The sequence below is a fragment of the Miniopterus schreibersii genome, assembly GCF_964146895.1.
Source record: "Miniopterus schreibersii genome assembly, chromosome: 3".
In the NCBI taxonomy this organism is placed as follows: Eukaryota; Metazoa; Chordata; class Mammalia; order Chiroptera; family Miniopteridae; genus Miniopterus; species Miniopterus schreibersii.
Window position 1 is genome coordinate 21,055,917 of NC_138103.1, and position 19,836 is coordinate 21,075,752.

The following is a 19,836-nucleotide window of genomic DNA, read 5'->3' on the forward strand; positions in this document are numbered from 1 at the left end:
ATTGTTGTGCAACGATCACCACCAGCCATCTCTATCCAAACTGAAACTCTGTACCCATTAAACACGAATTCCTCATCTCTCCCCTCCTCCCAGCCCCTGGCAACCATCTACTTTCTGTCTCTATGAATGTGACTACTCTAGGAACTTTATATTAGTGGACTCATACAATATTTGTCCTTTTATGACTGTCTTAATTCACGTAGCATAAGGTCTTCAAGGTTCACCCTTGTTGCAGCATGTGTTAAAATTTCTTTCATTTTAAAGGCTGACTAATATTCCATTGTGTGGATATACCATATTTTGCTTATCCATTCATTTGTCAGTGGACACTTAGGTTTTTTCTACCTCTTGGCTATTACAAATAATGCTGCTGTGAAGATGTGTGTGTAAATATCTGTTCAAGTTCTTGCTTTCACTTCTTGTGGGTATGTACCCAGAAATTGCTAGATTATATCCAGTAAGATTTTTGTACTAAACACAATGGAAGGCCATGGGAGCCTTTATTCAGGGCTGTCACTTTCTTGCTTTTCTGCCTGCACCCCAGAGGTCAAGGCCAAATGTCTTTCTTTAATTGTTGACACTATTACAGGTGCCCCCCATTCTCCCACCCCGCTTTGCTTCCTTCCACCCCCCTTCCCTCCTTGGCCCTCACCACACTTTTGTCTGCATCCCTGGGCTATGCATATATGTTCTTTGCTAATCTCTTCTCTTTCTTTTATCCAGTCTCCCCATTCCCACCCCCGTCCCCTCTGAGATCTGTCAGTCTGTTCCACGTATTCACGCCCCTGGTTCTATTTTGTTTGTCAGTTTTTGTTCATTAGACTCCACATGTAAGTGAAATCGTATGGTATTTGTCTTTCTCTGACTGGCTTATTTCGCTTAGAATAATAATCTCCAGGTCCATCCATGCTGTGGCAAAGGCTAAGAGTCCCCTTGCTTTAATAGGACCCCTCTGGCTGCTGTGACTGCTCCAACTCCAGCAGGGAGGGACAGAGACAGGAAGGCCAGGAATGACGCTGGTGCAGCAGTCCCGGTGAGACAGCAGTAGCTGGAGCAAATAAATAATTAAATGACTACAAATGGCGATAAGTACTGCAAAATAAATGAACAGGGACAGCATGCTGTGGTTCCAGGGAAGGGTAAAAAGGATCTCTCTGGCATTCTCGCCTTTATGATTTACTCAACAGTTTCCTGAAGCTGCTGATGCTTGAAACCCACACCCTGCATTTTCATCACCAAGTATTTTGCTTGTTGTCATTTGGGTGGGTTTGGCCCAGGGGCCACAGCCACTTTCGTTGGAGGGTGTTGGTTATTGTACCAGAGCCACTAGAGCCGCAGATAGGAAGGAAGGGGCTTGGAGAGCAGGGGAAGGGAGGGCCTTTGAGTCTATGGCTGGAAGAGGAGCTCAGGGAGAGCTTGGCGGTTAAGACAGGGCTAGGTCTGGTCTCTGCCACATCCCACCTGTGGGATCTTCAACGCGTTACCGCATCCCTCTAACCTTCTGTTTTCTCTCCTGGAAAAAGGAACACTCATTTGTTCCTATCCTCTGCTTCCTTCTCACAGGGCAGTGATCTTTGTCTTGTCCATTGCTGTGTCTACAGAATCTAATAGAGTGTTTGGCACATGGTCGGCCCCAGTAAATACTTTTATTTATTTATTTTCTATTTTAAGTTTTTATATAGTACAGCAACCTTAAGCATCCAGCTCAGTGAATTTTAAAATATATGTGTGTGTGTGTGTGTGTGTGTGTGTGTGTGTGTGTGTGTGTAAGAACCATGTAACTACCACTAGATCAAGTTACAGAACATTTCCAGCTCCGCAGCAGGCTCTCTCATACCTCTTCCTAATAGTACCCCCCAAAGTCACCATTATTCTGACCTTGGTCAGCATCTGTTTGTATTACCTGTTCTTGAACCTCGTGTAAATGGGATCACGAAAAATGAACTCTTGTGTCTGGTTTCTTTTGTTCCTTATGATGTTTTGTGGGATACATTCCTATTGCTGCATATGTTAATAATTCGATCCTTTAAAAATTGATGTGTAGTAATCAATCATGTCATTATGCCACAATTTATTCATCCTTTTGACTGCTGATGGGCATTTAGGTTGTTTCTAGTTTTTGGCTATTTTGAGTAAAGCTGTTCTGAACATTTTTTTGTAGATGTCAGTTGATGGGCATGAGCACGTTTTCTTTTGGAAAGGAGTGCAATTGCTGTGTCACTGTGTAGTTGGATGTTCAGCTTTAGTAGAAATTGCCAGACTGCATTCCAAAGCGGTTGAACCAATCTATACTTCCACTAACAGAGTGTGAGAGTTTCAATTGTTCCTCCTCTTGGCCAAAACTTGGCATTTCATTTCAGTTGTTCTGGTATGTGTGTAATAGTATTTTACTGGGGTCTTATTTGCCTTTCCCTGATGACTAATGATGTTGAACACCTTTTCATATGCTTCCTCAATAAATATTTGTTAAGAGAATGAATGAATTGCCTTGGTCAGTTAGCTCAGTTGGTTAGAGCCTCATCCTGATACACCAACATTGCAAGTTTGAGCCCCTGTCAGGGCACATACAGGAATCAATCAGTGAATGCATACAACAAATCAATGTTTCTTCCTCTCTCTCTCTCTCTCTCCTCACCCCCTCCAATCAATCAATAAAAAAATTTAAAAAAAGGGATGAATAAATGAAGAATTCGGATAAGAATGAAAAGAAACCTGACCCTGTCTCCTGCCCTGCTTAGAACCCACTAGTGGCCTCTTTGTTGCTCTTAGAGCCAAGCTGAAACCCCTCCCTTGGCTAACAAGATCCTGCATGCTCTGTGGCATTTACTGATCCCTTCTGATTCTCTCTGGATTCCTGTCACCCAGACTATCTTCAGGTTCCTCCAAGGATCTGCTCTGTCCTGGCTCATGATTTTTCCATAATCTGTCTTCTTCAGCCTAGAACATAACCTAGGCCTCATGAAATTAGACTCATCACTTGTATCTTAGCTCAAAAACTCCTCCCTCCAGGAAGCCTTCCTTGACTTTCACCACCTGCAGGCCAGGACTCTTTTAGGCCCTCTTATTCCAACTTTTTCTGCCTAGCTTTTATCACAGTTGTAAATACCCTTTTCTTTATGTGATTATTTGATTAACCTGTTCCCCTACCATTAAAAAAAAGCATTAAAAAAAACCCTCAAGAAACCCAACACTTTAAGCTCCATAAGAGCAGCAACATTGTAGGATCTGACATATAGTTGATGCATAATAAGTGTTTGTTGAATGTATAAATATTAAAGCAACAGCACATGGAGTATTAGCACTTGAAATTAATTAACCCTTAAAAATTCACTCACCCTGAGGGGAATCTGGGCCAATAAAAAAAATCACAGAAAACAATCCTCCCTTCCTCCCTCCCTCCCTCCCTCCCTAGGTCCTTTAGAGGTGTGTGTGTGTGTGTGTGTTTCAAATTCAATCACTGTTCCTGTTTTAGTTGATGCAGCTTGTGAGTGTGTGTGTGTGTGTGGGGGCTGTAATGGAAACTACACATCAGTCAAGGGATTAAGGAAGAGAGGAGGGAAGAAAGCCATTGCTGGTTTCACAGTGAAAGCCTAGGCTCCCAGGCCCTAGCCCCAGCTCCTCTGTCACTGGCTGCCTGTGCATTAAAGAAATTTGAAGCAATATGGCAGAATGATTAGCATTATAGGTTTCGCCCTTCCTAACCAGTCTGTCTGGGTTCAAAGTCTGGTTTAGCCACTTCCTGTCTAAATATTCCTGACAAATTACTCTGCCTTGCTGTACCTCAGTTTCCTCAACTGCAAAATGGGAATAATAAAAGTATTTACTTCATGGGGTTGTTGTGAGCATTACCCAAGTTAATTCATATTCACTGTTAAGAACACAGCCTTAGGAAGCCCCATGACTGTGAATGCTTGTTAATTATTACTATGTGCGTAGGCCTCAGTTTCTTTACCTCTAAGGTGAGGATCAATAACCTGGTTATTTTCTGAATGCTGCTCAAAGAGGACAGAGAAAATGCCAAGGTCGGTTTGCACACATGCGAGGACAACAGCTGTTTGGGATGGCGATTGGAGCCCTCCTGTCATGAGTCCTCTGGAATCAGACTGGTCATGGGTTTAAATCCCGCTTCCACTACTTGGCAGCTGGGTGACCCTGGGCAAATCACTTCCCCTCTCTGAGCTTCAGTTTCTCCAACAGATTCATAAATGTATCCACTTCCTGTGTTTCGGTGTGAGCGCTGGAGTCAGCCACCTCGGTTAGCCCTGTGACCCTGGAAAAGCCCCCCAACCTGACTGCCCCTTGTCTTCTTTCATGAAAGGGAAGTCCTAACAGAGAGGCTCCAGTAAGGACAGAGCTGGCGTCTGGCACGCTGCGGGCCTTGGAGGGCGCAGGGCGTGTTGTGTCTTCCTGTGTGTCGTGACTGCAGCGGAGGTCGTCGTTGTTGTGACAGCAGGATTTGAAAACGGGTCGCCGGGTCCGGACGCAGAGATCCCGGCAGCTTCTGGAGGGTTAGCACACCCTCCCCGGCCCGATGGGGGTGGGGCTGGACGCGGGGTACCGGGGACTAGGGTGCAGACCCGCGCGGCGTCCAGGCCCCTGCGCGGGGGGTGCGGGTGTAACCCCCGCGCGCGGCCCACGCCGTGAGGCTGCTCGGGGAGCCGGCGCCTGGGAGGGGCGGGGCTGCTGCATCCCCGTGACGCGCCGGCCAATCAGAGGGCGTTGCGGCCCCGGCCCCCTCCCGGCCGCCTCCCGCCCTCGCCGCCGCCGCCGCCGCCAGCACAGGGCCTGTTCGCCCGCCGCCCTGCCGTCCCGCAGCCCCACGCCCGCCGGTGCCCGCCGGTGCCCGCGCCGGCCGCATGGAGCTCCGGGGCTTCTGCAGCGCCGACGGCTCCGACCCCTTCTGGGTACGTGCTCGGCGGCCCCCCGGGCCATGTGGGGCGGCGGGAGGGAGGGTGGCCGGCGGGCTGGGAGGCCGGCTCGGGGGGGAAGCGCCAGCTGGGCGGCGGGCGGGCGGGCCCGCAGCCCCTGGGCACCGGCTCCCGACCGAGCGCCGCGGTCCCCGCTCTGCAGCCGGCCTGGAGGTCCCGCTCCCCAGTCGCTCGCGGCCGGCGCCGTCGGGAGTGCAGCCCTAACTTGGGTGACTCAGTTCCTGGGGAGCAGGCATGCGGCTGGGGCGGGGGGCGGGGGGTGGGGGTGGTAAGAAGGGGAGTTTTGCATGTGTCCAGGTCTGGGGTTTGGGGGAAAGGTGAGGGGACAGAGCCTGGGGGAGGGGGTCGAAAAGAGGGGTCCTTTCTGCTTTGGGGTTCCCCTCTCCGATTAAAAATAACCTTCCAGGGAAGGGGACGCCAGAGCTGGAGGGCGGTAAAGGAGATTGTCTCCCTGCTTTGAAGTTCTCCCATCTCCTTTGTGGGTTAGAGACCCCCCCTTTTCACAAAGAATGCCCCTTTATCGGAGGGCTGAGCTGGGGAGGGGCTCGGGTTGTAGACAGGGGCTTCCTGGTGATCAGGTGAGGTTTGCCCCAGTTGTTTTGCATCCACGTTACTCTCAGATGGTCACACCTTTTTGTTATCTTTTACTTTCTTTGGGCTTAATTACTCTGGGGGGGGGGGGTTGTTTGGGGGAACAAGGAAAGAATTGGGGAAGTTTGGGGAACAGCCAGGAAAGAAGCTAGGGCTACTCACCCCTGCCATGTCTGGCCTGACCCTCTGCTAGGTTTGCGGTGCTGCTGAGGATGCCCAAGACCCTGGTAGCAGTGGGCATGCCATCCAATGGCTGTAAAGCAGGCTCCTCTCTGTAGGACCTCCACCTGTTTTAACCTCAGCAAGTTTTCTGAATGTTCAGTGCTGAGCGTGTCTGGGACTCTGGAATGCACTTTCTCTGGCTTAATCCCAGTGTCTCCGGCTTTAGCTTCCCTCTAATGTGATTTCTTCCTTTGTTCCAGGAGGGCATTTCTGTGTCTGGCCATGTTGATTATTTGTAAACACTGTATACAGATCTGGACACGATAGTTTTTCCACTTCTGTTTAGGAATCAGGAGAGAGAAACACCCTTGGCTCGTAGGAGCTGGCGATTAGCATCCAAAAAATACCTTCTTGTCCTGTTTTGTGGTTCTTTTCTTGCAGGTGGCATTTGGAGTGTTGAAAGAGTCATCATTGAGGGCCCCATGGGAAGGCTTTATTTTGAGGAGTATCTTTTGGTAGAACAACCCAAACACTTTGGTACACCTTCCATTTTCAGGCCAACGGGGTCAGAGAGTTAGTTACTCCAGGGCTGGAAACAGCTTTGCGTTCGGTGTCTTGGAGTGATTGGAGAGCAGGCCATTTGCAAAGTAGGACTCTATCTAGCAGAGAGGAAAAACCTGTGGACTCCTTCCTCCCTGTGCCAGTTATGACAACACTAACATGATTTCTGCAAGGATGCAGATAGGGATCTGGTCTAGTATTGCTGTGAATTTTGGAGTATTGTTTCTTTTCTTCTCCTAAATGACAGAGTGGGAAAAATAGGCAACCATAAATTAGATTCTGCATCAGGATGTATTTGATTGATGGCTAATGAGGTTTTTCCAAAGTTGAGTGTGTTTGGGGGTGTCCTCCATGTATTTAGTTTAAGAAGCTCATCTGGAAAACCAATTGGCAATTGTTTTTTTTCTCCTTATAAGGACTTTTTGCTACAAAATTGCCAAGTGACTGGCCTTCACCTCTGCCAGGCCCTTCGTCTTCCCTCAGTCCTTGGCCTTGCAGACTGTCCTTTGCCTCTCCTCCCTCTGGATACCTGGACTTGCTAGATGCCCCAGTTTCTGGAACTGGAACCACAGTTGGCGAGCAGACAGCTGAAGCATAAGAACTTGCAGATAGCAGGAGAAACCAAATGTAACAGAAAGCAGGTAGCTTGTGTTTTTTAGGATGGCATGCTCAAGGCCAGGAGAAGCTGGCCTCCCAGCTGTTAGATAACTGTGCCACTTTGGGCAAGCCATTTTGCTTCTCTGTGCCTCAGTTTCCTCATCTGTAAAATGGGAGCAGGGGCCAAAAGAGTCCCACCTTCCTGGGATTGTGAAGAGTAAATGAGTTTATCTATGTGAGTGGCTCAGCTTGTGCCCTGCACAGAGTTAAACAATGGTTATTTTTCTTTCTGAAGATGAAGCTGTGTGTTTTGAGTTGTTTGTCCTTCCTTTGGACCCACTTTTTATTCAGGGGTGGTGATGGGATTGTGTCACCCACTCACTCATGCCTGGTTTCTGTCCTGATCAAAGACAAGTGTTTAGAAACCAAGGTGACTAGTCCAGGTGACACTCTTATCACAGCTTTGTTCCTGGGCCGGTGTCTGCCTCTGAGCCCCAGGAAATTTCCAGAAAAACCGGAGTGTGGAAATGGCCCATGCTGAGGATTCCACTGACATACTGCCTTCATTCAGGCAAATGCTCTGGGCTGAAAAAAGAGGAACTTCATTATCTAAAAGGAAAATGGGGGCTGAGTTCACCAGCACTTGGCTGCCTCTTTCTGCTGGGGGTGTCTGGAGTGGGGTGAGGCTGGTAGGACAGACTGTTCTTTGGCTGATGTTTGAATGATGGTTGGGAAAATGGACCTGGGTCTTTCCTTTCGAGTTAATTAAAAATTTTTTTTGGGGGGGGTTTATTAATAGGTTGCATGGCCAGTGTAGAAAAATTGAAAAATATAGAAAAGTAAAGAAAACAAATCAGTAAGCAGTGTAGTGTGGTGGCTCAGAGCAATTGCTCCCATTCTCTGGGTTTAAATCCTGGCTCTGCAGCTTAGGTGAGTTGCTTCCCCCCTCCATGCCTCAGTTTCCCCATGTGGAGAATGGGGGTGATAACACATTACCAAGCAAAGAGTGGTAATTTGAGGAATAAAAGAGCCAATCCTTGATGTGAACTGAGAATGTTGCTGCTTGGTATACAGTTGACACTCAGTAATTATGAGCCGTTGATGCTAACTAGAATTCTCTAGTTAATATTTGGTCTTGGTGTTATTTGCTACAGAGATGCTCTGAGCCATCCTTCAACTCAGGAAACCCCTGAATATTTGAATTAGCTGCCAATGGGTGTGAAAAAAGGAGTATCTTAGATGCTTTTAGAAACTCCTCTTAGGATAAGGTCTGGCATTGGAGTCAGTCTAATTCCTGCCTTAATAGCTCCCCCTGGCTTCACAACAATCTATGAAGAGCCAAAATTTTTTCCACCCTCCAAGTACTCCGTTGGTTTTCAGGCTCATCACTTTGCTTTCCTCTCTCCCCTCTTTGTCTTCCCCCTTCTAGTTTCCCTCTCTCTCCCTTGTGGATTGTTAGAGTTCAAAGGGACCCTGAAACTCATGGGGACTCCCTCCACTTACCCCACTTCACTCAGGTTAAAGCTGAGGCCTAGTATGGCAGTGTGACAAGGTAACAAGGTAAATGGCTTTGGAAGGAGAAAAGGGGGACCTTTGAGAGGACAGAGCAGAGCCAGGCCTAATTCAGAGGTCCTGGGTTGCCCATGGGCCTGGCAGAAGGAAGCCACTGCTGGCCCGTTTGGCAGAGACTAACGAGGGGCCTGGACCAGCGTCATTTACTTGGACCATCGTGGAGATGAAAACTCTCTTTCCCCTCGTGGACTTGATTTTTAGGAATTGATATCTCCATCTGGGTATCTCCAACTTACCCTGCCCCAAACGGAACTTGGGACCCTCCTCCCCCAGCCCTCCCATCTCAGTTAATGGCAGTCCCGTTTTCCAAGGCTCAAGCCAAAAGCCTGTGTCATCCTTGGTTCCCCTCTTTCCCTTCCGTTCCACATCTGATCCATCAGCAGGTCCTTCTTACAGCCTTCCCCGCTACCACTCTGGCTGGAGCCACTGGCTCACCCCTGGATTTAAACATTTCCTCCTTGCTGCTCTCCCTGCTTCCCTTCTTGACCCTTACAGTCTAGTTCCAAACCAGCAGCCAGAGGGATCCTGACTTCCTTCTACTTAAAATCCTGCAGTGGATCCCACTTCCCTCAAAAGCCAAAGGGCTTAAAGGGCTTACTAGGCCTGGCAGCCTCTGGCCCCACCACTTCTGACCCTATTGCCTGCTACTTTCTCTCTTACTCCAGCCACACAGGCTACAGGCTGCCTTAGGGCCTTTGCACTGGCTGTTTTTCCTGCCTGAAATGCTCCTTCACATTCAATTCTTTGTGTCACCTCAGCCTGCCTTTCCCCACCCCCACCCCAATAGTCCCTGCTTTCCCACCCCCCCATCCATAACACTTATTTACTACCATCTAATACACCAAATATTTTACTTTTTTCCCCCCTCAAAAGGTCAACTTCACAGGGGCAGCAATTTTTGCCTGTTTGTTTATGACCATAATCCCAGTATCTAGAACAGTGCCTGGAACATACTAGGTGCTCAGTAAACATTTGTCGAATGAATGAATGACATGAAGTACTGGAATGGCTTTTGAGCTTAGTTGAAGCCTTTCTCCAGAGATCCTAAGAATGAAAGTTACTCACCTGTCCTGAATGGCTATTCAGGTAGACTGAACCCTCCAGCTTCCACATTTGACGGCTTATATTTTATCTTGCAAGGGTCAGACTGAGCCTCCTCCATCTGCCTTTTCCCAGGACCCAGTGCCTCCCACAAAGTAGGGTTAATTAGCATTTGAATTTTACTGTCTGAGGTACAAGTTCCGAGCTGGGGGTTCGATCTAGCCCACAAGGGTGCTGGTTTGGCTTTATTTTAATTATGAATTACTGTAATTGCTAATATTGATTGATTGGTTGTAAGATTTCAGAGAAAAATCTGGATTTCTGATTTCTCTTGAGAAACCGGAAGATCTGATAGCACAGGGCCTGCCTTGGTACATGGTGGCGGTAAGCTGGGTGGTTTCATTTTGCTGAAGTCCCTACTCATCCTTATTGTAGCCTCAATTCTAAGGTGCCTTTCTTCATTGTGCTTTCTCATCGGGTCTGCTTCTTTCACTAATAGAATCCAGGTGGCACCTGTAGTTATTTGAGTTGGCATTCCCCTGCTTTGAAGCCCAACCATTTGGTGAAGTGACCCGGGGCCTCTCTGAATCGCTAGCGTGGTGATGCAAACATCCTGGCTCCAGCACGGTCACGATGTTGGAGGAATTTGAAACAAGAGTCTCATTTGTATGTTAGCTACAGATTTTTGTGGCAGGATAAGGCCTAGCTTTTCTTATTAGATCTTAATGGTCGGTAAAACCCTAGCCCATAAATACTTGCCTGAACATTTTGCAAAAAATAAAAAGTAAAAAAGTGCTAATAAAGTGGGGGTGGATAATGACATGGGCTTGAACATCCTGAGGCGAGCACATGCCCCAGCCTGGCACGGGAACTGGGGCAGTGTCTCTTCTGATGGAGGCTGGAACCTGTACTTGCCCCTTGGAGGCTGAGGGCTGAGGGAGGCCTTTGAGGAAGCCAGTTTGGGGGTGGGTGGTAGGTGTGGAGCAGTTTCTCAGCCTCGGCATTCTTTGACACTTGGGGCCAGATAATTCTCTGCTGTAGGAGGCTGTACTGAGCATTGTAGGATGTAGCATCCCTGGCCTTGACACACTACATGCCAGTCGCACCTCCCCTTGTTGTGACAACAAAAACGTCTCCAGACATTGTCAGATGTCCCCTGGATGGTGAAGTCACACAGCCATTGGTGTGGAGGAATCTAGAGAAGAAATTTTGGGAGAGACTTTGGCCGTCATTCTTCCATTTCCCTACGAGTTTTTAGGCTGTTGGACTTCTCGTGTAATTGGCTTTCTGGGGTTGCCTTGGAGAAGCTTAATGAGATGTTAAGGAGGTTAAACTCCAATTAGCTGGAGGAGCTTGCAGCCGTTCTCATACTGTTTGCCTCTTTTCAAAAACCCAGGCCTGTGTCCCTTTTCCCTAATCCATGCTCATTGGGGGGTATGGCAGTTCAGTCCTGGGGGTGAAAACACCTGTTTTTAGAGGTTCCCTTAAAAGTTAACCTTTTGATCCATTTATGCTTGAATGAATGTCAGGTTTTAAAAATTAAGTTGATGTCTCTTTTGAGTCTCACCTTAGCTGAAACTCTTCAGGGTCAGACCATAGGCTTTTCGTGACCTGTTAAGATGATGCGGTGCTCTCTTAGGTGAATAAAGTGACTTTCTATATATATAGATTGCTAGAAAACTTTTAAAACTAGCTGTTGAATTGATCTGGCTGATTGTATGGGGAGGATCTCGAATGGTAACATTTTTGATTGTGCCATTACTTTGAAAAGGGTGAAGAGGAAGAGTATAAATGGAAAGTAAAAGTTTCGGTACTTTCCCTCCCTGCGCTGTTCCCAGAAGCAGTCGTGATGACAGTTTCTTGGGTGTCCTTCTAGAAAAGTTTTAATTATATGCACATGTGTATGAAGGACTGAAAGTGTGCATATCTCTTTGCCCTCTCTAAATGGGTTCATATTCTAAATACTGTTCTGTGTTTTACTTCCTTCACTTAAAAACCAATGAGGAGCCCTGGCTGGTGTGGCTCAGTTGGTTGAGTGTCCTCCTGTGCACTGAAAGGCTGTGGTTCTATTCCCAGTCAGGGAATATACCCAAGTTTTGGGTTTGACCCCTGGTTGGGGGTGCGTGCTGGAGGCAGCCGATTGATGTTTCTCTCTCACATCAGTGTTTCTCTCTTGCTCTCCCTCTCCCTTCCTCTCCCTCTAAAAATCAGTAAAAACATATTTTAAAAAATGATTTTCTTTCCATTTTAGTCCACGCAAATAGAAAGGAAAAGGAAATAACACTTTTTTTATTGAATTTATTGGGGTGACATTGGTTAATAAAATTATGTAGGTTTCAGGAGTACCATTCTATAACACATCGTCTGTGTATTGTATTGTGTTCACCACCCAAAGCCAAGCCTCCTTCCATCACCATTTATCTCCCCATTATCCTCTCGTACCTTCTCCTACCCTCCTTTCCCTCTGATAATCACCGTACGGTTGTCTGTCTCTGAGGGGTTTTTTTCTTAATCCCTTCACCTTTTTTACCCAGCCCCCCCCCCCCATCTGTCAGTCTGTTCTCTGTATCTGTGAGTCTGTTTCTATTTTGTTTGTTAGTTTATTTTGTTCATTAGATTCCACATATAAGTGAAATCATATGGTATTGGTCTTTCTCTGGCTTATTTCACTTAATGTAATACTCTCTAGGTCCATCCATGCTGTTGCAAAAGGTAAGATTTCCTTCTATTTTACAGCCGAGTAGTATTCCCTTGTGTAAATATACCACAGCTTTTTATCCACTGATCTACTGATGGGCACTTGGGCTGCTTCCAAATCTTGCCTATTGTAAGTCATGCTGCAATGAACATAGGGGTGCATATATTCTTTCAAATTAGTATTTCGGGTTTCTTCAGCTATATTCCCAGAGGTGGGTTGCTGGGTCATAAAGCAGTTCCATTTTTTTAAAAAGTATATCTTTATTGATTTCAGAGAAAGGAAGTGAGAGGGAGAGAGAGAGTCATTGATTGGCTGCCTCCTGCATGCCCCCTACTGGGGATGGAGCCCGAAACCCGAGAATGTGCCCTGACTGGATATCGAACCACGATCTCCTGGATCATAGGTTGCTGCTCAGCAGCTGAGCTGGGCTACAGTTCCATTTTTAATGTTTTGAGGTAACTCCATACTGCTTTCCACAGTGGCTGTACCAGTCTGCATTCCCACCAACAAAATAACACTTCTTTACAGGCCACATATTCTCCTGTGATATGACTGTGATCTATAGTCACTGAACCCCCCTTGGTCATTGTTGGGGTCACTTCTGGATTTTTGGTGTGATAAACAGTGCTGCCTGGAACATCTGTGGGCACTCACCTTTGCACATGTATGAAAATATATGTAAATGACTCAGCAGACTAAATTCTCCCATGAGAAATTGCTGGGTCCAGGGATAGAAGCACACTGAAATTTGGTAGTGCTAATTGCCAGGTGGCTGCCATAGTTTTACTCCCACTAACGGACACACCAGCATTGGTTAAGCACCTGTTGTGCTCCTGGCATTGGACAGCATTGAGCAAGCTGGGAATTGACCAAGCTCTCCTTGCTTTCCTGTATAGTGAGAAGGGTTAATTGGTTTGTTCCAATTTTAAGAAGATATGTTCTGAAACCGATGAGATAATTTAACAATATGTAAATTTTACTCATAATCACACCATGCTAATGCAACTCCAATTTAATTTTTACACCTACTCTCCGGTTTAATCAGTTTTCTAATTACAGAAAAAACAACATAGAGATATTTAATTCATTAACAAGCTACTCTTTTGAGTTATAACCAAGGTATTCTTCTAGTCTTTATAATCATAAAAACATTTATAAACATAAATAATAGCCCGGCCGGGCATGGCTCAGTGGTTGAGCGTTGACCTGGGATCCAGGCGATCAGGGTTCGATTCCCGGTCAGGGCACATGCCCGGTTGTGGGCTTGATCAATGACTCTCTCATCATTGATGTTTCTGTCTCTCTCTCTCCCTCTCCTTTCCTCTCTCTAAAATCAATAAAGATATATTTAAAAAAAAAGAAAAAGAAACATAAATAATATGTTTAAAATAAATAGGTTCTGTGTTAATTACTCTGCATTTTATTTTTACTTAACAGAAACATGTCTGCATAGAATCTCACTAGTTCTTTATAGCATTTCAACATTTCAGGCTACAGATTTGCTATAATTAATTCAGCTATTTCTTTATTAATAAATAACCATTGCTTGCATTCATTTCCCATTTTCTTGTTCCTGTAAACAATGTTCTGATAAACATCCTTTACACAGGCAAAGCTTATAGAATTTTTCTATATTTAATAGGTATTGGGTGATTATTTTCCAGAAAGGTTGTAGCAAGTCCATTTCCAGTGACAGTGAATGGGAATTTGCATTTCTCTGCATCCTTCCCAGCCCCGGACATGGCTGGATTATGTTAATTTGATGAATACAAATCATTTTCATCTTTGTTTCCCTTAGAAGTTAGAAGCTGAGGATCCTGCAGCATACTCCCTGGTGATTTGCTTGCTCTTTTCTTTGGATGTGTTTCCGAATCCTTTTTGTACATCTTTATAATGGCTTGTCTTTTTCCTATTGATGTGCAGGAGCTCTTGGTATATTGGGAATTGTGCCCCTTTGTCTATCATGTGTGTTGCAGATATTTTTCATAAGTCGTTGTTGGTCTGTTAGCCTGTTAACATCCAGTTCCTGTCCAGATTTGTATGTAGTAGCTTGCCTGCCATTTTCTATCCCACATTCATTTATAGTTGTGAGAATTTTCCCATGTTCTTATATAACTTTTAAAATTACACCTTTAAATGTCCAAACGATAGTTGCTGGTATTGGTGGACTATAATTTACATAATTACTACCTTTGGTTTGATGTTTAGGTTGCTGTCTTCCCCCTCCCTTGTTTTTTTTAAAGAAACATTAAATGTTTTTTGATGTTAAAAACATTAGTTTTTTTAAAAAAAAACATTGTAACGAATATCATATGGATAGTGCTTATTGACTTATTTCCTTAGAACATATTCTCAGGAGTGGAGTGTCTCAGAACATTTGAAAAAGTTTCACTCTAGCTATAGCTTTGTTTGTTTTTAAAAAGGGTTTGCTCAATTCATCATTCTATCTAGCATGGTCTAAGGATACACATTATAATTGTTTTTTTTTTATTATTGTGAAGAGCAGGTGATAGACGCATAGTAATGACAGTGTCTTCTCCAGTCCCTCTGCCTTGCAGGACTAGAGACCAGTGGCCCAGGGGAAAGTTGGAGCTGCCCCGAGCTAGGAAAGGTGACCTGGTAGTTATAATTTGGTTAGATTATCTAGGAGCCTTTGATAAAGCTCCTGCTCAGGATTATTAATTCACTAACTCAGGGTTGAGGAATAGACTCATGAATCTCCCTGGGGTTTAGGTGGGCCGTTTCACACTTGGTGCTGGAGGCAGGGTCCTGTGGTGGAGGAGGGGTTGAAGAAAGGGCTCACCCCTGGGTCAGATCCTCTTTATTCTCAAAGAGGACACTGGGGGGGAGGGATGAGCATTGGGGGCTGAAGGCATGGGGATGCTTGTGTGAGAAGCTAGAGTTCCAAAGAAAGCCAGAGTTGCATATGGCTGGGGTCAAGAGGCCAGATTCAGGAGTTTCGGTTTGACACTTCTTCCGGCCACTTCCCAACGTGCAACCTTGAGTCACTTAACTTCTGGGAGCCCCAATTTCCTCATCTGTAAAGTGGGGATCATGATCATGCATCTTATAGAGTTGTGAGGAAGAAAAGAGGCACGATGTGGAGGTGGCTCAGCCGACTCAGCAGGCACTAGCTGTGCTTATGGAGGAAGAAGCTGGCCAGTAAGGGACAGTGCTGAACGTGGAAGACAACTGGGTGGGCCTTTCTGGTGTGGCAATTCTCTTCTGGTTTATAATCTCCTTGCGACCTCCGGGCCCCTGCAGGCCTAGGCAAGATCGGAATGGCGTCCAGCCTGAGCCCAGGGGTTCAAATACCCATCCTGGCATTTCAGACAATTCAGGTTAATTCGCCCACTTGTTATAGGGTGTCAGTAGGGTGCCCGGGTCTGGGTGAGGCACTTCAGGGTACTGGCTGTCAGCTCTGAAATTGGACTGAGGTGTGGGAAATTCCTTCTGCAGATTATCTTGGTAGTTTAGGATTAAGGAGACTTGCTTAAGTACCTAAATCGATGGCGTGTGAGCACAGGTGGGTTAAGACCACTGTGAGAGCTGCTGACATTTACATAATAGGGAAGTTCCAGCTTTTCCGTTACTGTAAACATGGTAGTGATTGAATTACTTAAAGGGACCTTTTTTTTCTTTTATTCTCTTCTTTGATATTATAAGAGATACAGTATGAAGTGAAACAGTCCAGAAACACATAGAATAAAACGAGAATATTCTCCGTAATTACACTCTTCTAGAGATAACCTCTTATTGGCAAGTTGGCATTATAATTTTCAGTCTCTTTTCTCAACATATCCTAAATCATAGTATTTTTAAAAAATGAGAATGGGATCCTAGGAAAACATATTTTTTTGTTGTTGTTTTCATTTACTAGAGCATGTTGGATATGGCCCACCTGTAATGAACAGGTATTTACTTGAATATGAAATGTCAACCTGAACCTAATTAAGTAATTTGCTAATAATTGTTCCTTCTGGGGGTGGTTAGTCTTGTTTTTTAACCTCTGTGCACAGGGAGATCCTGGGGAAAATGAAGCTTGAGCCGGGGGTGGGGGTACAGAGGGGCATGTCTTTGACTTTCTCAGATGCCCCTTGCAGGAGATGAAACCTCTGAGGATCATGAATTGTGCTTATGGACAGAGCTCTCACCCATTGGCCCCACTTGGTTGATAGTGGCAGAGAGTCCCGTGAATATCCTTGCACTGGGCTTGACCACCTCTAGCTATAAGGAATGCAGGAAAAGCTAACATTTATTTTATGATTCTTTAGTGAGAGACAGCAAGAGAGAAGGGAGAAAGGGGAGGGACAGTTGAGTAAGCCAGCTGAAGTGTCTGCCACACATTTATTATGTAATACTTTCCTCTAAATCAGTTCACTTAAAAAAACCCTGCATAAAAATATCCCAAAGGAAGTTTCTCATCACTAGTATATCTATGAAGTCACAGGTTGGCCATATTTGTGTATTTACCTAATAGCTATTAAGTATGTCAGTACTAAAATGAAAAAATATGATGTTCTGCAAACTGCCTGCCTAGATCAAGTGTTCTCAACTCTGGGCAATTTTGCCCAAACTGGTCAACACCTAGAAACATTTTTGGTTGTCACAACTGGAGGACGGGTACTCCTGGCATCTAGTGGAGTAGAGGCCAGGGTTGCTGGTAATATACAACACACAGGACATCCCCTCCCCCCCTCCCCCCGCCACAATAACAAAGAATTATTGCGGCCCCATTGCCAGTAGTGCTGAGGTTGAGATACTCGTGTGCTATCATGTGCTAGTCCCACTCTCTTTTCTCTTGGGTGACCATAGATCAGTAATACGTGACATCTGTAGCTTGCTTATAGGTTTTCAGACTGTTCCCACAGATAATATCGGATCTCCAATAAACTTGTAAAGTAGTTTAACATGTGAATGTGAATTCACAATACTGGTGCTCCTTGAGCACCTTCTAGAAATTGGGGGAGAAAGCTTTTGGATTCTGAAGCTGAAGTGGTTGGAATAATAACCCTTTTGCCAGGCAAATCTATCTGAGTGCGTGTTTTGGAAAATACACTGTGCTGCAGAGACGATCTCTCTCTGGGGCCAGGTTGAAACCACGGCCGCCTGGTGATCATGCACTTTGAAAGGGCTGTCCTTTGCGGAATAGATTTTATTGCCTCCTTTCTGCCTGGCAAAAACAACCTGGCCTGGGGAAGGAACTGTGGAGACAAGAAGGCAGCTGGCAGGTGGAGACTATCAGATCAGGCTGCTGGCAGTTTTGCCTGCACTGGCCTGGTCAGGTAGCTTGACAATTACGCCCATCCCTCCATTAAAGTTAATTGACTTGTTGTGGAGCTGGAGCAAGGAGGTGGGGCCAGAGAGGTTATTGCCTCTCTCTTAGGGTTAGATTGGCTGAGACATGAAGGCATTTTTCATTTTTCCTTTTTGATTCTGGAAGCTTAGGAAAAAGCCTCTTGCCATTCCTTAATGATGCAGTTAGATTGGAAAAGAGGCCAGTCTGTTGATAGAGGATACCACATTTCATAGAATCTAAGAGGCTGGCAGTTGTGACATGCATCTCAATTTCAGAGATGTTATGCTATGAAACTGGCCAGCAGAGATTGTAGGGTGCATTAATTACGAGAAACAAACTGATATCAAAGGTAGTAAAATAGGAAGAAACACAGATCTTAGAATCAATGCAATATGGTAATAGCTTCCATGCTACCCCTCTCCTTCCCATTTCTGTATATTAATTATTTTATTGTCATAGGTTTGATTCTAAGTGCTGGGGACACATACGTGGCAAGTGAAACACGTGGCCTTCCTGTCTCATGGAGGCCACAGTTGTGAAGATGTTTGGAGGAACACAGCAGCAGAGGGAGCCAGTGTAGCCTCCGTTCAGATCCTGGTTCTGCTGCTCACTAGCTGTGTGACCTTGGACAAGTGACTTTACCTCTCTGTGCCTCTGTTTTCTCATGTGCAAAATGGGGATAATGGTAGTGCCTCAGATGGTTGTAAAATGAAATGAGTTAATAGACGATTAGTGTGCTAATAGTGCTATTACTATTGCCATGTCACTGTCATTATTACAATTGGCATCATCATTATTGTTATGCAGCAGTCCAAAGCGAAATCCGAAGATCCAGGAGGAAGCTGGGATAGAAAAAGTAATGGACAGCGGTGGAGTTCTAGGTTGGCCCCGGTTAATTCCTGGGCCTCTGGGTAACAGTCTCCTTGGTGCAGGTCAGGAAGCCTTTTCATTCTGTGCCTCAATTTCTACATCTGTAAAATGGAGAATAGTAATAGTACCTGTCTCTTTATAGATTTGTTTTAGAGATTAGACAAATGGAGATCGGTGCCTGGGGCTACTTAAGGATTTGCTATGATGGTATCTAAACTTCTCCAGAGAAATAGACATACCCTTCCCCTTCAACCTTAAGCACCATCTGTTTCCTTGATTCAGAATTCCCCACCCTCCAGCCCTTAATTGCAGCTCTTCGGCAGTGCTGCTCAGAGATGGGGTCTTTCCTTTAGTTCTTGGTTGGCTTTCATATGAGCCCTAAGTGGCCAGTGCCTGCCCACTTTACTGATGGCCTCTGTAGGGCTGGTGGTGGCCCCCACTTTGGTACGTGACAGTTGGGTCATTTTCAGCAGGATCCCCTGCCACCATTTGTTTATCTCTTTTGTGCCTGGGAGGTTCCCAGTTTTCCTATGAATGGCCCAGCATGTGCACATTGCTCCTTTTCTTGCTGTTTATTTCCTTTTGACCTTTGCCTGCCACTAGGATTCCTGGGTGAAAGGCGAGGGGATGGAGTCCTGGCTTTTCTTTGCATGATTCTGGGCTGCTCTTCAGATAGATTTATTCACCCCTTCTTTCATTTGCTGAAAAGTATTTAATGAGCACCTACTAGATGCAGATGAATTAAAAGGATGTGGTCCTCCTTTGGGGAGATTACAGGTAGGAGGGGAAGAGAGACAAGACACTTAGACCTCAATAGGGAAATGATTGGTAGTGTAGGCTTCCAGAGCATTTCCTAAGTGCCACGGACTGTTCTAAAAACTTTATAAGTGCTGATGACTTCGTCCCAACAAGAGCCTATGGAGTAGGGAGTGGGATTACTCCCAATTTATGGATGAGGAAACTGAGGCAGAGAATGGTGAAGTCATCCAGTTAGTAAATGGTAGAGCCACATTCAAACCTAGGTTGTCTGGCCCCAGGGTTTGGCCGGTAATCCCTGCCTCATCCTGCCCCATAAACATCTGGGTGCTGAAGGAAATACACACGTTTAGGTCCTAGTGAATAATGGGGGAGAAGGGGACTTGTGACAGGTGAGGACTCTCCCCCAGCTGGTGTTTCAGGCAACACTGCAAGGCTGAGAAGGAGGTAGCCAGGCCAAGGGCTTTCTAGGGCCAGAACAGCTGGTCAGAGGCCCCGGGGTGGGGAAAAAACTGGGTGTTTGAAGAACAGTGGGGACGCCATTGCATCTAGAGCATCAGAGGCTGGGGGAGAGGGTCACAGGCTGATTTAATAATGAGTATAATATAATAATAACTAAACTCATGTCATCCCAGGCACTGTACAAAACACTTTCCATTTAATCCTCAAAACAGCTGTGAAGTTGTTAGACTATTATACTCATTTTACAAATAGAGAAACTGAGGCCCAGAGAGGTTATGGGACTTGCCTTAGGTCACATA

At 45.6% G+C, this 19,836-nt stretch overlaps 1 protein-coding gene across 1 annotated transcript in view; it reads left to right on the plus strand.

Annotated features, from left to right (window-relative positions):
• The first annotated feature begins 4,754 nt into the window (after positions 1 to 4,754).
• ABCC1 (ATP binding cassette subfamily C member 1 (ABCC1 blood group)) overlaps positions 4,755 to 19,836 on the plus strand; it is a 126,327-nt gene continuing 111,245 nt past the window's right edge. Inside the window, exon 1 of the mRNA XM_081132491.1 lies at positions 4,755 to 4,904. Coding sequence (XP_080988617.1) covers positions 4,857 to 4,904 — 48 coding nt within the window. The 5' untranslated portion in view covers positions 4,755 to 4,856. The remainder of the gene's footprint in view (positions 4,905 to 19,836) is intronic.